Source organism: Wasmannia auropunctata, unplaced genomic scaffold (assembly GCF_000956235.1).
Source record: "Wasmannia auropunctata unplaced genomic scaffold, wasmannia.A_1.0 LD333807.1, whole genome shotgun sequence".
NCBI classification, from domain to species: Eukaryota; Metazoa; Arthropoda; class Insecta; order Hymenoptera; family Formicidae; genus Wasmannia; species Wasmannia auropunctata.
The window spans coordinates 13,679-31,004 of NW_012029083.1; the positions used below are offsets into that span (position 1 = coordinate 13,679).

Below are 17,326 nucleotides of genomic sequence, written 5' to 3' on the forward strand. Positions count from 1 at the left end.
TTATATCTCGATTAATTTTGCAATAAGAAAAAAATCCTTTGGCACAAAATTCTATCTCCCAAAGTACTACCTTTGTGCAAAATTTAAAAAATTTCTGAGAGATGATTGATCCGCTTCACGTGAAATAGCCCATATATATATATATACACACACAGTGTCCGTCAAAAGTTCGGGGTTACCTAAATAATTTCTGAGCAGTTCGAGATATAGGATTAAAATTTATAAGGTTACAATGGCAAAATGTAATCTATCATTTAACCTTGAAAACATCCATTTCAACCCTCCGAGAGGGGCGGGATGGAGGGGAGGTTGAAAATCTAAAATGACAATGTAGGTTGAATGAGGGCTTGTTTAAAAAAGGGCTTTTCAAAACGAGAAGAACGCGAAATCGTTGTGGTCTCTACGATTTTCTTTACAGAGTTATTCTCATTTGAACATTAGTATTTTTTACGAAGACGTGAGGAAGATAAAAGCTTCGCGCATGTTCCTGAATGGACAGAAATGCATGTGGAAGAGCGTGTGTGTGTTAAAAATCGTGCGGATCGTTATGCTGAATATCCTGTACATAAGACTTTTTGCGTCAAATGGGCTATCTTATCTTTCAAAAATTAAAGCAATAAAAAAAAACATCTCAAAATATTGTATACTTGTGTAGTTTTGAATAAAACGTGGCCTTTTAAAAAATTTAATATGGCACCTACAAATAGCAAATATCACGAATGATCTTACAATATCTCCGATTAAAATGCGAAAACTTTAGAAATTAGCTTGAAAATTATTACTATAAAGTTTCCGAGATCATTAATTACAAATCTAGAAACAGAATTACAAAATTAAAAATAATTTATAAATTGATTAAATAAAACTGAAACTGAAAAAAATGATTAAATATAACTGAATTTGGAATCAGTACATTGTTGTAACCGTGAAGTTACAACCATATTATATTCGATTTATCCTTAACTTTCGCCTGACTGAGTAACGACCGGAAGTGCAAGACTGCAGATCTGCGAATTCCTCGCGACACGCGTGAACAAAAGTCGCAAAGTACACCTGACTTGCCACGCTCATATATGGTCCAACCGCGGACCATCGCGCGATGTAATACGATATCGAAAAATTTTTATATTCGGCCGCCTAAACATGTAGTCTCGAAATTCATTCTTATAAATCGTATAACGAACGCCTGTCGATTCGCGGGGTGATTGTAAGAGAAGAAAGTGAAAATAAAGAGTGTTAGTTTAGTTCACAAGACGCTTATGCTTTATTTCACTCAAGATTCTCCCTTGTTACACCGACCCCGGTGTAACAACGTAAAGCGTATTATAATTGTCGTTATGTCGAGTCTAATATTCTGTAATGATCAATTGGTTTAATGGCATCAAAAAGTAGCACATTATTTGCAATTTTTTAACAAGAAAAGCAGAGAAACATATGAAAACTCAAAAATTTCTTGAAAAACAATTTTCTACAGTTCCACAGTCCACAACTAAATCTAAAATGAATATGCTTTTCTTGCCATAAGGGAAAAAATTGCAAATTCAGTTATTTTAAATCCGCCATTTTTAATTTTGTAATTCTGTTCCTAGATTTGTAATCAATGACCTTGAAAACTTTATAATCATTTTCAAGTCAATTTCTAAAGTTTTTGCATTTTAATCGAAGATACTGTAAGATCATTCGTGTTTTTTTGCGGTTTTTAGGCGTCAAATTGAATTTTTTAAAGTGTTCCATTGCCATGTTCCATTTAAAACTACACAAGTATACGAATATTTTGAGATCTCAAACATTTTTTTTCAATGTTAACACAATTTTTGGAGAGAGAGGTGATCCGCTTAACGCAAAACGTTCCATATATAAACACATAAATTCGTGTGACTAAAAGAGTGAGATGATTTATAGATGGATTTTTTCTCACTTGCAGGATTTTGCTAGGAAATGACAGTCTTGCTTGATGTCTCTAATTAGAATTTCTAATATAAACTATACACACACATATAAATAAATTTATAGATAAATTAATAATTAAATGGATAAATAAATATGTATATGTAACATAGATAAATTAATTACTTCGCCAGATGTAAGACAAAGCTTTTTATTATCATCGAGCACAGTGTTCAGACTTTCAATCCATAAGGCGTCTATTGGTCCATCAAAGATAATCCATTTTCTTTCTAAAACGTCATTTGAGGCAAACCGACGATAAGCGGAAGCGCAAATTCCGTCAGTCCATTCGGATGACACTGGATCGAAATAACCATATAATTGATTCAGAGTAATAGCCTTGGGATTTAGGACAAAGTATTTAGTCGTCAAGCCATTCTGATCTCCTCGATTGTACATCAACGTCAAAGCATTGGCTAAAGTACGAAGAACAGTTGTCTTTCCACCGAATGGTCCCCCAACCTATATATTTAATTTGATTAATATAATATATATTAAATTCTATATTATTTCATTTGTATTTATTATTTTATATATATTATATATATATATATATATATATATATATATATATATACATATAATGTATATATAGAAACTGTTTTGTTTAATTTATTTAAAATAAAATATTTTTTCATTACTAAAACATAAAAAGATATTAAAAAATAGGAAGATTAAAATATTTAATACAAAAAGGATTAATACGAAATGCATTTAAGTTATAAGGTCTTCTAATTTTTTTTCTTGGAAATCAAAGCAGATAGTAATATAAGCAACATTTTGACCCGGCGTGGTTGTTACTTCGACTGCTAGGTAGGGTGTGACGTACCCAAATTTGTTTGACAGATTTTTTTGTACTAATTTTAAGTAATATTATCTAAAAGTGTACTTCATAAGAAATAAGGATCTCCCACTAAATAACAACTACAAATAAAATATTCAGAATTATAAGAAAATTATGTTTATTAAAATTCAAGTTAGAGTAACAATTTTAAACTTTAAATAGATCAATGTGTTCAGCAACGTGTATATCAACTTAAAATTAAAGTAAGAAATAAAAAACTAAAGTCTTCCTTCTTTTAACAAATAAATTAAAAAAATAACAAATAATAAAATCTTAGCAGCTAATCTTCACGAAGTTCAAGTTCAACATATTCGGACGCTCTTTACGCGCGTGTATCCAATTCCAACGTAGGCGTAGCACTAAATTGTAACCTTCTTACATCTTTCCGCACTCTTATCCTCAGCTACTCGACGTATAAATCAACGCATATGACACAAGTAAGTAAAAATCATAAACCAAAATCGGTCGGGTGTGACATATCCGACCTAGCTCACGGCAGGTTAAAAGATGAGAGCATCCAGTAAACATTGTTCTGTAACATTTATGTTCTGCAACATTAAGTATTAGGAAGATCGAGGAATGTTACAAACGTGGTGTGTGATCGGCCATTATGCCGTGCATGGCGTACTTCCCGCGTACCGTGATATTGTATTCTGCGAGATAGAATTAATAAAGTCGAGATAGGATTAACAAAGAAAGCTCGTACACCGGTCAGTCCTCGTAACGAAAAAACTAACGGTTGCCGCTTTGTCATACGCGGCCCGAGGTGGCACTTGTATACCGCAGTACACGCAATTATATTTGTTACTTGTTACAGAAATTCTGTGCTTTTGATATCATCCTTGCTCTTCCATATTCCTCCGCGCCCCTACGAACCGCCCCTCTGCTAAATTTCTGGGCTGAGTTACCGGTCAGCTAAATCGTCTATCGATCGCGAACAGTCAGAGTTTCGAACGTCTTGAGTTTCTCTTGTGGTTTCGTAGCGAATATCTCGCGTGTGTCAGGAATTGTGATTCGGTTCAAGTAATTCGAAGGGCCGCACGCCCGCTTGTGCCTGGCGCCCAACTTTGTGTTTTCGAGAGCCGCGTAAGTTCGAGTCATGCGACCATTTTGCGCCCTGACTGTAGCAACGGTTTGGCGAAGTTCTTGCTTTCCGCTTGCAAAGGCGGTTGCAATATTTAACTTCATTTTTTGATTTTTTATTGTTAAATTTGTAGCAATTTTTTATATGTATTTCAAAATATACAGGAAACAATTTACTTTGATTTCAAGAAAAGATTTTATATTTTAGTCATTTTTAAATACTGTGGCGATTGCATCGCACAGCCCCAAATAAATGAAATGTAAAATTAAAAGTTAAAGTAAAATAATTTTGCCTGCTAGATACACGACATACACAAGACATACATATACATTACGTACAGACACAAAACAAAATCGGATCAGTTAGCGTGGATATCCCCGGCTTATGTACCACGATTGAAAAAACAAAGGAATTATCGTTTAAAAATTCAGTAACGGAACGTGATATTTAAAAGTAGGGGCTTCGGGCAGCCGATCCGGAAAAGATCAAGGAATCGAGAGTCGGGTTTGAGACAGAATTGTACAGTTGCAGAGGCAGTCACGCGAGTTATAATAAAAGATATTAAATATAAGACATTAAACATTTATTAGAGTCCGACACTTAACCGAGTCCTACGCACTCCAGTATTTTTATTCAATTAATTCAACAGACACGTATTAAAATTACTAAAATATAATACATCCTCCTTCTTAATCTAAATAATATAGATTTTATGAATCATTGGAATTTAATCACTCACCAACATAAAACCATGTCGAACCATCATCATTTCGTAAGTTTGTACAATCTTTAATAAGAATACTTTCACCGTTTGAAGATTTTGTTCTTGTGCAATATCGTTCACCGCACCAAGAAGTGCTTCGTAACTCGGTGACGGTAGAATTAATCCTGGGAAGAGATCAGATACTATACCCTGAAAGTAGAATTTACTTATATTAGACAAATTTAGAAAAGTATAAAAATCTCTGCTGGTTAAGAATCTTAACATTTTGATTGCCATATGTACGATAAGTTTTCTGGACTTCCAGGATGTTATTATGACATTTGCACATATTTTCATTTATTAACAGCTTAAAATATGTTTCACATTATTTGTATTGTATATAATCAGTCATTTATTAGATTTTCTGAACAAAGAATGTAAATCTTTTTAATATACAATAAATAAATGAAATATATTAATTTATGTGACGTACATTTGCGTAGTAATTGTATTCTACTAAAAAAAAAATGTAATAAACAAAGTTGGGGATTCGAATCAGTAATGTCAGTATTACTCCGGTATAAAGAAAACTAATGTTGCGCCACCAGTTCGTCAGTAAAACGCTTTACTAAATTTGCTTATCACGACCTCAAAATTTTTTATTGGTTTTTCTCGTAAACGCTAGAGAAACATATCTTATCTGTTTATTACTTAATAACACTCGACATCGACATCTACATCTATCGATACTATGAGTTTTAGAGAAATCAATTGGTAGCATGCCGTGTAGTTTCTTTATTGGTAGACCGTAGGGAAGAGAGAGAGAGAGAGAGAGAGAGAGAGAGAGAGAGAGGGAGAAAGCACTGTGGTTAGCACGTAGTCCTTGGATTACTTGATGTAATAAAAAAAGAGAGATAAGTTTAATATTGAATGTACTTAATTAAAGGATCTTACAGTTCCTTGTTTATTGTAGACTGTTTGATCAAAGATTGTTTGGTCGAGGACAGATTGATTCAATACTGAACAATCAAAAACTGACGCTCTATGCCGAAATTAACGCATTTACATAAGTTATATTAATGATTAGAGCGCAAAAAAAACAAAAATTAATGGGGTAATAAATCATATTACCAGGCTATCAACTTACTCTTGTTTTAGTGTTGGACGTATTGTTGCAAAATTTGATGGATCAGTTAGATTATTTTATTCTTATTCATATTCTGTCTTTTGCTTTTTAATTGATAAGGGATCAAAATAATTAATGGTCTAAGATTGAAAGTTTTTACACCTGTTTTTCGCTATACTTTTTCACAGAATTCTCTTATGCGCCGTAAACCGTGTGTGTGTAATTGCGCGGTACATGTCATGTGACAGTTACATGGTCTCTTACTCTCTTCAGTAAAAATACCGACTAAAGTTGATAGCTATGAAAAGCACACTATTTGTCTCCATCACGTAATATTACATTACAGCAGACATATTGCACCAAAGAGGTTAAATCATCATACAATCCCCATAATTACAAAAGAAAAAAGTTAAAGAATTGTAATTATAAGTCATCTTCCGTCGATCAATTCCTATCACTAAGTTGGGTTTTTATTTCAGCCCGAAAAATAAATCACACAAAAATTTTAAAAAGTAAAAGATTTGCTTATGCGGTTTTACGTACAATAACAAGAAAATAATTTCTAAATTAGAAATTTTCTATTAAATAAGTAAATAACTAAATTATAAATGAAATAAGATATTACATTAATGGCACTTATGCATCTTTCTTTTTATGTATATTGTTTTGTGCATAATAAAAAAAAATGGGTTGATAATAATTGTAAACCGTTGGACATAAAAGGCTTCATAAAGAATTAAATGACACTTTATACATTTTTAACGCATACATTCTCTTTTCTCTCTCTCTTTTTCATACCTGAAAGAGTGGTACATCGCGTGCTAAAAATTTGGGTAAGTTCACATCAATCAATGAACGCAGAAGAAGAATAGCTTCGTCTTCATTAGGATGCTTTAATTTCAGATTCTGCGCTGCAGAAAGAACAGTTTTGACGGCACGCATGCCATAATCATAATGAGATTGTGAGGACAACTGTTCGGAACAAAGCTTGTATGTAGTGACGATTTTCGTAGAAAGCTCACGAGCAGTATCAAAGCCTGACGAGTATAAAAAAATCTCTGCGATCATCGCATAGTCTGGTACCATCATAGCGACTGTGCGGAATAGGACCTTCAAATTATCCGGAAGATCCGTGCGGCCAGCATAACCAGGATTCATTGTAATACATATGAAAACTGCTGTATTAAGCTTGAGTTCAGTATCTTCAAAGACAAATATCTCCAAACCAGCGCGTAATGCCTGTATGACCAAGTTAAATTATTAAATTGCTTTAAATTATTCATACAAAGTGTTAAAAAGAAATCACTGATTTTAAATGCATATAGAACGATAAAAAATAAGTCTAAAAATCCTTACAAACATGAGTTCACAAACAAATCATTTCCATTTAAGACATTTCTTGGTTTTTGTTTAAACAGTGTATTTCCTTTAAATCAACCTAATAATCTAACGCAGAGAAGACATATTTACTGTTTATTTTTAATTAAAATAAACAAATGCATCTACTTTATATAAAGAATTATATTTTTTAATCAAGGATGAACAACTTGATTAAATATGGTATCCATTAAGTATATTATTTCGATTAAATATATCAAAATCTAAATTATTAATTACAATCTTTCAATATGACGGATATAATTTTTAAGAGATCGAAAAAGATGTATATCAAGTGGTTGATAAGTAGCAGTACATTTTGAAGACATTTTATATATTATTACATATTTGCCTTTCGGAGTACTTTTTTGTATACATGCTGCATTACTGCATGCCCAAGCATGATCAAGAATCGACAATCATAGCAGCTTTATTTCTAATTAGAACATTAGGACAAAAACTATTTAATTAAAAAAGCGTTAATACCTTTTTTCTCATTTTTCCTCCATTGCAGTAAAAAAAAAACATTTTTGGCTTATATAATTCATCCTAAAACGACTATTTTGATTATTTTTATAAAATAATTAAAATTGATTTTTGTAACTTTCCTTTTATTAATAACACTGTTAAACAAAGAAAACACTATAACCGGACTAGTCATTTTCCGTAGTTTTTTAAACGTTGAATCTGAATCCGTTTATAGAATTGCTCTATCACGTCACAATTTTGAGAAACTTGCAGATAAAATTGCAAAAATGGGCTATTTTCATATATTCTGTCAAATTGTAACTTCGAAATACGATGTGCTAGAGAAATGTTCGTACGTTCAAAAAAGGAAGTATGTTGTTAGAACTTTAACCCTTTTAACCTTTAAAAGGGATTTTTGTGTCCGTTATAGTTAATAAGTTATTTATTGTTAAATATGAAGTCTATTGCAAAAGAAGAGTGAATTAAATTATTGACAATTTAAAATAGCTTCCAATTTTGTTTATATCAACTTAAGTATTTTTTAAATAGTAAGTTTTAGATAATAAGTGTGTATGCGTTTGCGCACTTGCATGTATTCACATATAGGTTTTATTTTTTTTTTGAGTTTTAGATTAAAAATGTGGACACCGCAATTTATCAATTTTACAGTATTTAATAATTTCAAATCACTTTTCAAATATTTTTAAAAATATATCAATATATGTTACGTTATTGGAGTATTTCATTTTTTGTTTAAAAAATAATAAACAAACCTGAAAAATTTTTACATGTTTATGTCATTTTAAATAATTTAAGAAATATTAATTTGCAAAATTAAGATATAAACAATTAAAAATTAGACTTTTATTCTTTAAAATTCATAACTTTGTTGCTAATAATGCAAGCTAACTAAAATTCATAACTTTGTTGCTAATAATGCAAGCTAACTTTTTTTTTAATACGCTAAAAATGTTCTATTTTATGGGAAAAAAATAAAGATTCTAGAAAAGTTTTGTTTTCCATTGTTTATTTAACAATAAACTTTTTAACAATTTTTTTAACAATCGGAGAGAGTCGAAAAATCTGAAAAAATATTTTTTATATACTTTCAATTTTCCTACATCTTACAAAAAAATTCAAGAACGTGTTTTGCCTCGCTTTCGAAAAACAAATTTTTTTAGTTCTCGATGTGGGGCAAATCTTTCGACTGTCTCCCCGATTGTTAAAAAAATTGTTAAAAAGTTTATTGTTAAATAAACAATAGAAAACAAAACCTTTTTGGAATCTTCATTTTTTCCCGTAAACTATAACATTTTTAGCGTATTTAAAAAAAAGAAGAGGGTTAGCTAGCATTATTAGTAACAGAGTTATGAATTTTTGCCGAACAAAGTAGTGTAATTTTGAATTGCATATATCTCGATTTTAATTTTGCAATAAAAAAATTCTTTCGCACAAAATTCTATCTCCCAGAGTACTATCTATGAGCAAAATTTAAAAAAATTTCTGATAGATGACTGATCCGCTTCACGTGGAATAGCCCGTGTGCGTGCGTGCGTGCGTGCGTGCGCGCGCGCAGGTTATATACCTTTGATGGAACGTTGAAAAAATTAGAAATCTTTTTGGTTACCTGCATTATACATAACATTTGTTGTGCCACAACTGATAGAACCTCCAACTCGATACGATTGAACTCATCAAAACAAGACCATGCACCACAGCTTATTAAACCCTTAAAGAACTTGCCCATATTCTTGTAATCAAGACCTTCAGAACAGTTAAAAACTATACATTGCATAGCAATGGCTCGACTTAAATCTTTTGTTGTTTCGGTTTTGCCAGTTCCTGCTGGACCTTCTGGTGCACCATTCAGATGTAGAGAATACGCACCAATTAATGTGCGGTAGCATCTATGGTTCATTCAACAATGTTTAAATTAATATTAAGCCATTTTAAAGTAGTATTTTTTAAAATATTATTTTATGCTTATTCAATAAGAATTACTTAAGAAATAAAGGGCTATGAGCCAAAGCAAGGTGTTATATGCTCCAATTAAAAGTAAATCTTTAATTAAAATATAGTAAACAGACGTTTCGATCGAAATAGGATCATTTTTAATGTTAAACACAAAATTAATAATACATAGTTTAAAAACAATATTCAGTCATCCTAATCATAAAACATTTTTAATACAAACACAAATGATCGTCTAAAACGGTCAGCTAATATAAAAATGTACTACTTATCGCATTAAATGAATTAGATTAAGGCGCAAGTCTTCAGGTGCATGTCGGTCATCAAGACAGTATATTACAAAGAGTGTAACTTTAATCTCTAAGGTTTTATGGTAGATAAAGCTCGGTCGGTTTAAATACATGGATATTCTAGAATACATTATACAATACAAAGTTTGCACTCTTAAAACTGCCCGGCTGCACCTTTAGAAGAACCTTTCTAACTATATAAATAAAAGTCTTTCTCCGTCGCTCTTCCTTGAAGGAGATAGAGGACAACTTCAACATTTCAAATAAAACCTTCCCATAAAATATTTAACATTTGGATTCTACAATAAGAAAAAAATCAACTTTATCTGAAACCTATCTTTGAAAAATGATTTTATTAAAAGTTATAAGCATTTAAATTTTAAACTAGAGTGCATTCAAATTAATGATAAAAATATAAATTAAATTATTTCGAAATTTTTCTGTTCCTTTTTTACATTTAAACATTTATTAATTTTTTGTACAAAATTTTGTATTCTTCTAAACAACGTTTCTAGAATCACACTAACGCAAGCTTAACATTCTTCATTATAAGTCTTCTTTCGTCTATATCAAACAGAAAATCATGTTTTAAGCATCTACGATGAAAAAAGATTTAAAAGAAGAATATGTAAAGCTAGCACTAGTGTAACCCCAAAAATATTGTACATAGGCTTATGCGCACGCACGCACGCACGCACGCACGCACGCACGCACGAAGCCTTATCTTCCTCACGTTTTCGCCGTGGGTCCTTGCTAATGTAGAAATAATACCAATATTCAAATAAGTATAATTTTGCAAAAAAATCATAATATTAGCGAGCATAAAGGAAAACAGGGAGTGAGAGGAAAGCGAATGTCGTGAGACAAAATTTGTATTTGTGATTGTCTTTAATTTTAATTTAAAAGTTAATAAACTATATATATACTATTTACAGATTAGATTATTTAAACAGCTCGCAAGAAAAAATTTGCGACAACCGGATCGGAAGTATCCGGTGTGCGCTAATAATAAAGAGATAACGTACCTGTTTAAGAGACGTGCAATTTTCCGCGAGAGCGAATATGAGGAATAGATGTGGTTATGAGTATCGTTTCTATTTAATTAAAGATTTAACACACGAAGACTTTTTATTATTATCACGACACTTGACTATATACAATTTATTTACAGACATTCAATAAACAAAGCTTTTATTGGAACACGTTTTAACTAACCGTACGAGTGCACGAATTAATCTTAAGATTGCGTTTGGTATCAAGAGCAAGTGCCACGTAGAGTTTTTAGCATGTGCTAAGTGAAGCGTTTGTAAGCTTGTAACTGAGACGAGCAGTTTTCTCATCCCTTTTAACCCTTATCGTTTCGTATAATGTTTCTCGTTTCGACACTTTCATTTGAGCAAATAGAAAACAAGTAACAGTCGCTAGAACAAAGGATCGGAGTGGTGATCTTGAATGTACTTATCACATTAAAAATAAATAATGTCACTTGTCGGTCGATTTTGACCACCAAGTGTTTTATGTGGAAAGTTCCGAAGCGAGATATCAGGTTTTATATGTACGTTTTACATGCGTCTGCGAGAAATTCATTTAAGCGTATATTTTACATTTATTATAATTTTTATGACAATGTGGATTTTATGTTGCCGTTTTGAACAGTACCTGTCAGTTAAAGGTGTGATAACAAGACGTGGACAGTTACCAATGTATTCATAGCCATACTTTATTACTGAATAAATAATTCTAACATAAATGTCATCTTCCCAGTAGTAACGAAGTTGTGCTAGCCATTCAAAATCCATTTCATTAGTAATATGTTTTTCAATTAAAGATTTGACAACATCCATGGCATGTACATCAAGAGTGATTAGAGCATTTAATGTTGTTCGATTTTGCTTTGACAATTGGCCTGTAATTCAATTCCAATTAACATGTTCTACAAGATATAAATCTTACTATATTATTATAAATTATATTGTTACAAACCTCTTACTAACTCAACTAATCTCAAGATTTGAGACTTTAATTTCTCGTAAAATAATTCCATTGCAAAGGATGTTCGACTAACCAGGATACCTTGAACTTCAAGACTCCAATAGATTTGTGAAACACAGAGAACAACCATACCAGGCCAAAGAAGTACCCACAAAACTCGTTCATTTATCTCATAATCTAAATAACTTAAATGGATCTCCTCTCTTACTGATTTCACCATCTGTTCCTCAACCTATCAAGCATCATATTTATAAAATTTGTTATACAAATAATAAATCTTCTTTATAAGAACAAGAGAAGTACATGGTTAAGTAATCACTAATTTTAATTTCCTTGCATGTAATACAAAAAATCTGTATAAAAAATAAATTGATCCTTGTCCAAACGTTTTATATTTGGATATTCTAAATACTATTTTTTAATCAAATTTATTGAAAGTTGAAGCAACCAATAGTATAGTATTTTATAAGACATAAAAAAAAATTTGCTATATTGAGCAGTACCATATAGTTTATTCGATAAGACTATACGCTGTTCAGAGAACTATCAAAAGTCGAACAAAAACTCGTCCATTTCGCGTATTAATCCCACAAATAGATCTCCACCCCTATTCACAATTATGTCATACTTATACCTAGCTTGCTAATACATGTTGTATTTATGGTATATACTGAATATCCTTATTTTGTTTGAATGCCATTCTTTATTCGAACGATGAAAATCTAATTAACAAGCTCACGTATATAATGACGTGATTATGAAGTAATTTTGATAAAAATGATGTCAAGTGATACAGATTCTGATATTCACTAGAAATGCTGACAGAAATACTGACATAGCTCTGCAAATGCCGTTTACTGTGCAATATATCAGATTACCTTTGTGTACATATGACTTCATAGATTTTATGGTCACTTTCCGCTTTTATTACTGCATGTAGCTTGCAAGGTGAAGCAATCACAGTAAAAACATGGCGATATCCATGAAAGAGTTCATACACGCAGAGACTAATAAAGATTACAAAATTCTTATTAGTAATAAGAGACGCGGAAAAAGCTCAAACAGATAAGAGAATGCAATTACTAATATTGATGTTTTTATAAATATGAATACTGTTTTTAATTCTTTTACAGATATGAATTTTGTTACACCGTTACTAGAACAATAAGCCAAAAAAGGAGCATTATACAATTTGTAAATATAATACATGCTATACAAAAATATTTTACCGCTTTTACTCCTCATATGGCCCAGATTTTAGCCCATTTTTAACTTGTTCTATCATTTCTATGTTCCTTTTCCTTACGGAAAAAAACTGCTAGTGCACAATAGTGCACAGTAGTAACACTATTGACGTCTAATAATGTCAATATTGACAGGCAAGTCAGCATTCAGCCAGTAGTGCTACTAGTAGTGTTCATTACTGCACTACTGTCACTTCTAGTGTATACTATTAAATCCAGTATATGGGATTTTAATAACTCATGACGTTACTCGTCCAATATAGTTGCCTCGATAAGGACGTATATCAATGTATTGATGTACATAAATTGTATTTTTAGCTTATATCATCACAGCATAATATAATTTTTAAATTGTTGCAATAAATCAGATCTGGTGACTTTAATGAAATGTTATGAAAGCCGTCATAGTTTTGAAAGTTCCTTGTGTCCTTGCGATCACCGAACAAGTAAATATGTATCAGGAATGCGTCGTATTATTTGCTTTACAGGAAGGTATTAAATTGTTTCTAAATATAATTACTTACCTCCGATCTTACATCTGCAATCAATAGTATAAAACTTTAATGTTACAGAGTTCGCGTAGTTTAAACTGCGAGATTTCAATTTTTTTCTCAGTCGGAAAATCAATTTGACTGATTTTAACAGTTATTCCATTTTTTTAAAACGAAGATCAATTTCTAACTATATCATGCACATAACAAACATGATAAACAATAATTAGGATATAGACCGCGTAAGTGATAAACACAATTCAAATGAGAGCGCCTTAAACGGTCAAGGCTCGATCTTGGCACCTAATAATATTTCTATGTGTTGGAATGCGTGTTGGAATGCAACAATTACAATTTAAATGTACCGCGAGAACTAGATGCATAAATGCATGTGTGCGCACGCGCGTAGGAATATTTTGTGTTACTAGAGAGATGGCGTTAAAAAGGTTTTCTCTCTTCCTCTTCCGCTTCTTGCGTTCAGAGCTTTATTTATCGTTTCTCTTTATATATTAAAGTGCGTTCTGTTACTGCAACTCGTGATATACGATACAGTTTATTTTTTCATTTGTATTCCTGCATTGAGTCGCAGCTCTCGTTGTAAAGTGTGCGACTGTGTACAGACATCCAGAATAAAATAGTCTAACACTATGTAAACCTTAATTCCATATTTCAGTCATTTTAAACTGCACGCCGAATTAATTTTGTGTTTGTAACGCAATCATAAACCGAAGCCGGAATAGTGAGATCACAATTAAATCGATCTTCAATTGTTTGCGATTAAAAAACCTGCGAAAAATTTATTAAGAAGAATATTATCTCAGCCAGGATTTGAATACACAAATAATAATGAACTAAATTCTTTGATATTTCGAATAATTTTGGGTTATTTGAAATACGAAATATTATACGGTTTAATATATGCAACATCTTAAGTCTCTTGATGTCATATTAGTGTAAAATATGAAATAATTTATAGCACAATTAAAAAAAAATTTATTTATTCTTTATTTATTTTATTATTTTATTATTTATATTTATTTTATTTCCGGTCTAGTTTTTGGGTGGAAAGTAATCCAAAGGGAGTCAAGATGCTTGGATAATTTTTTCTCTATGCTGTAGTTATTGTGCACCTTCTGTGGGATCCTTGTAAGATTATATTGTTTTTTTTAATTTCTTTATTAAAAAGAAGGAAGACTTAATTTTTTATTTCTTACTTTAATTTTAAGTTAATACAGACGTTCCTGAACACATTGATCTCTTTAAAAGTTTAAAATTGGTCTGAACTTCCGAAAACGACCTACGCTTAATTTTTATGAGTTTTAGCAGAAATACTCGGAATGATGTCAAATGAATATTCTTAAATGGATTTTCAGCGCAAAGTTTAATACAAAAAATGTTTACATAAAGTTATATATTGTTACACTGATTTACCAGATGAATATAGGTACTGTAATTGTATATTTGATTAGTCAGGGATTAAAACATGTGAAAAGATAATTAAATGAGAGTCTGAGGGGAGTGGAGGCAGTACAAAATCAGAAATATACATATTTAAATAAATTTTTCAAGAAAAAAGTATATATATAATATATATATATTTTTTCAAAACAAATAACATTTTTTGCTTTTTCAAATAAATATATATATATTTTTTTAAACCAGAATACACATATTTAATATAAACAATTAACTTTTTAAAAGGATCTAATTTGGCGAAGGGTGTTGGGGAAACAAAGCTCCCTCAATAGGTAGCATGGGCGCAGGAGGGGTAGGGGAGTGCAGGGAAGAGGGGCAAAGCCCCTCCTTCCGCTTATTACATAGTTATCTATTGTAGAAATAAAAAATAAATCTTTTATAACGATATAGGTACCAAATTAAAACAACATACTTCTACTTGTGATTCATGATACATCTTACCTTGCGTAGGGGTCTGTCTAATATTTTCGGTATCTATCGTTTTTAATATATTCTAGACTCATCCATTTAGTAAACCGAAGATTTAATAGATATTCAATTTAATGTACTTCCTACCTTGCGTAGGGGTCTGTCTAATCTTTTCGGTATTTATTATTTTTGGTATATTGTAGACTCATCCATTTAGTAAGGCAAACATTTGATAGATATATAATATAGTTTATATATTTAATTATTTTTGCGAAACAAGATCTATAATTGTTTCACATGAGTTTTTGACATTGCACGCATGACGAGATATAATACACGACGAAAAGTGCGTTTTATTTGTAAAACATTTTTTTGTTAATAACTTTAGATAGACAATGGCTAAAATCTTTCGAAGGTCGTTATACGGAAATAAAAATGCGTCACTTTGTTACGAATTTTGCAAGGCTCCTTGACATGAATTAAAAATCGCAAACAAATGCAGATTATAGCATTTAAAAGCGTATACCTTTATCTTTAATTTGCGCATTCGTTGAGCATTTTGCGATTTTTTGTCACCGTGTTATTCAATGTTAAAGCATAAGGACCATTTTTACTTCAATGTTGAACAACTCGGTAAAAAAAAATCGCATAATACTTAACAAGTACGCAAATTAAAGCTAAAGATTCTCGCTTTCAAAAATTGTAAATTGCATTTATGTGTGATTTTTAATTTGGATTATGGAATCTTGCAAAGTTTGGAGAAGATTTTGATATTTGACAGATCTTTTTTACAAAATTCGCAAGCTCCATAAAGTGAAATAAAAATCGCATACAAATGCGACTTTCAGTGATCAAAAGCATAAACCTTTACCTTTAATTTGCGCACTCGATCAGTATTGTGCGATTTTTTTTCACCGAGTTATTCAATACGAAAGCAAAAATGGTCCTTTTTGTTTCAATGTTGAGTACCTTAATGCCAATGCCACAGCCAATGCTACTGCATTCACTTATCTACTAGATAAATTATTACAAAATTTATCTAAAAATATAACCAATCCTAAAAAATACTATTTACAAGGCATATTGGACGAAACTCATTCGATCATAGCTCTTACATTTGTAGACTCACCATGTGAAAGAAGTCAATATCAGTGATTAGTCAACTACATCCTTCTCTTGTTAATAAATTCATTATTCAATCTAAACTCCTGTTTTTATTTTTAAATTATTTTAAATAATATTTTAAATAATATTTTGATAGATATTTAATTACTCATATTATTAAATGAAAAGAATTTGTAATAAAATATATAAATTTATACTTGAATCAACCATCGTTCAACACATCCACGTGCAGCCAATGTTGAAATTATTTCCTTCATTGTTACTTCTTCTTGATCATCACTAAACATAGAATAAATTTCTAAATCTTCGTTGAACCTATAAATTTAATAAATAATAACATTAAATATAATAATATTTAATTAATAACGAAAATATTGAATTAACCAATAATTTAATGCAGTTTTTGCCTTTACAAATAGCTTTAGGCAAACTCAAAGAGTTGGCCTGAAGCCAACTTTAGTTGGAACTTGGCATAATCAGGTGACATTTTAATAACATGAAGAATTCACTATTTTTCAAGTAATATGTTATGTCGAAACACATGGAAACCTATGATTTATTGCTTCATCTACCCGGCCAGCGTTTCAGCTCGACTACGACTCCATGATCTACAGGCAACATTACGTCGATTCGCTTAGAGGAGTAGTCCGGTCAATTTAGACATTTGAAGTTACATAAATTTGCTGTCAGCTGAAAATCGGTAAAATTGTTCAAAACACAATAAAAAACAATTTCTCAAAATTCCCCATCGTTCCGGTTTAAGGAAAAAAATTGGCTCGA

The 17,326-nt window shown here is 31.0% G+C and overlaps 1 protein-coding gene across 1 annotated transcript in view; it reads right to left on the reverse strand.

Annotated features, from left to right (window-relative positions):
• The window catches only part of LOC105459778 (dynein heavy chain 7, axonemal-like), a gene marked incomplete at both ends in the record, with an annotated part of 29,805 nt that extends 12,944 nt beyond the window's left edge, over positions 1-16,861 (reverse strand). The window contains 7 exons of the mRNA XM_011706035.1: positions 2,074-2,409; positions 4,615-4,788; positions 6,503-6,943; positions 9,177-9,456; positions 11,470-11,716; positions 11,794-12,034; positions 16,744-16,861. Coding sequence (XP_011704337.1) covers positions 2,074-2,409; positions 4,615-4,788; positions 6,503-6,943; positions 9,177-9,456; positions 11,470-11,716; positions 11,794-12,034; positions 16,744-16,861 — 1,837 coding nt within the window. The remainder of the gene's footprint in view (positions 1-2,073; positions 2,410-4,614; positions 4,789-6,502; positions 6,944-9,176; positions 9,457-11,469; positions 11,717-11,793; positions 12,035-16,743) is intronic.
• Between the last annotated feature and the right edge of the window lie 465 nt (positions 16,862-17,326).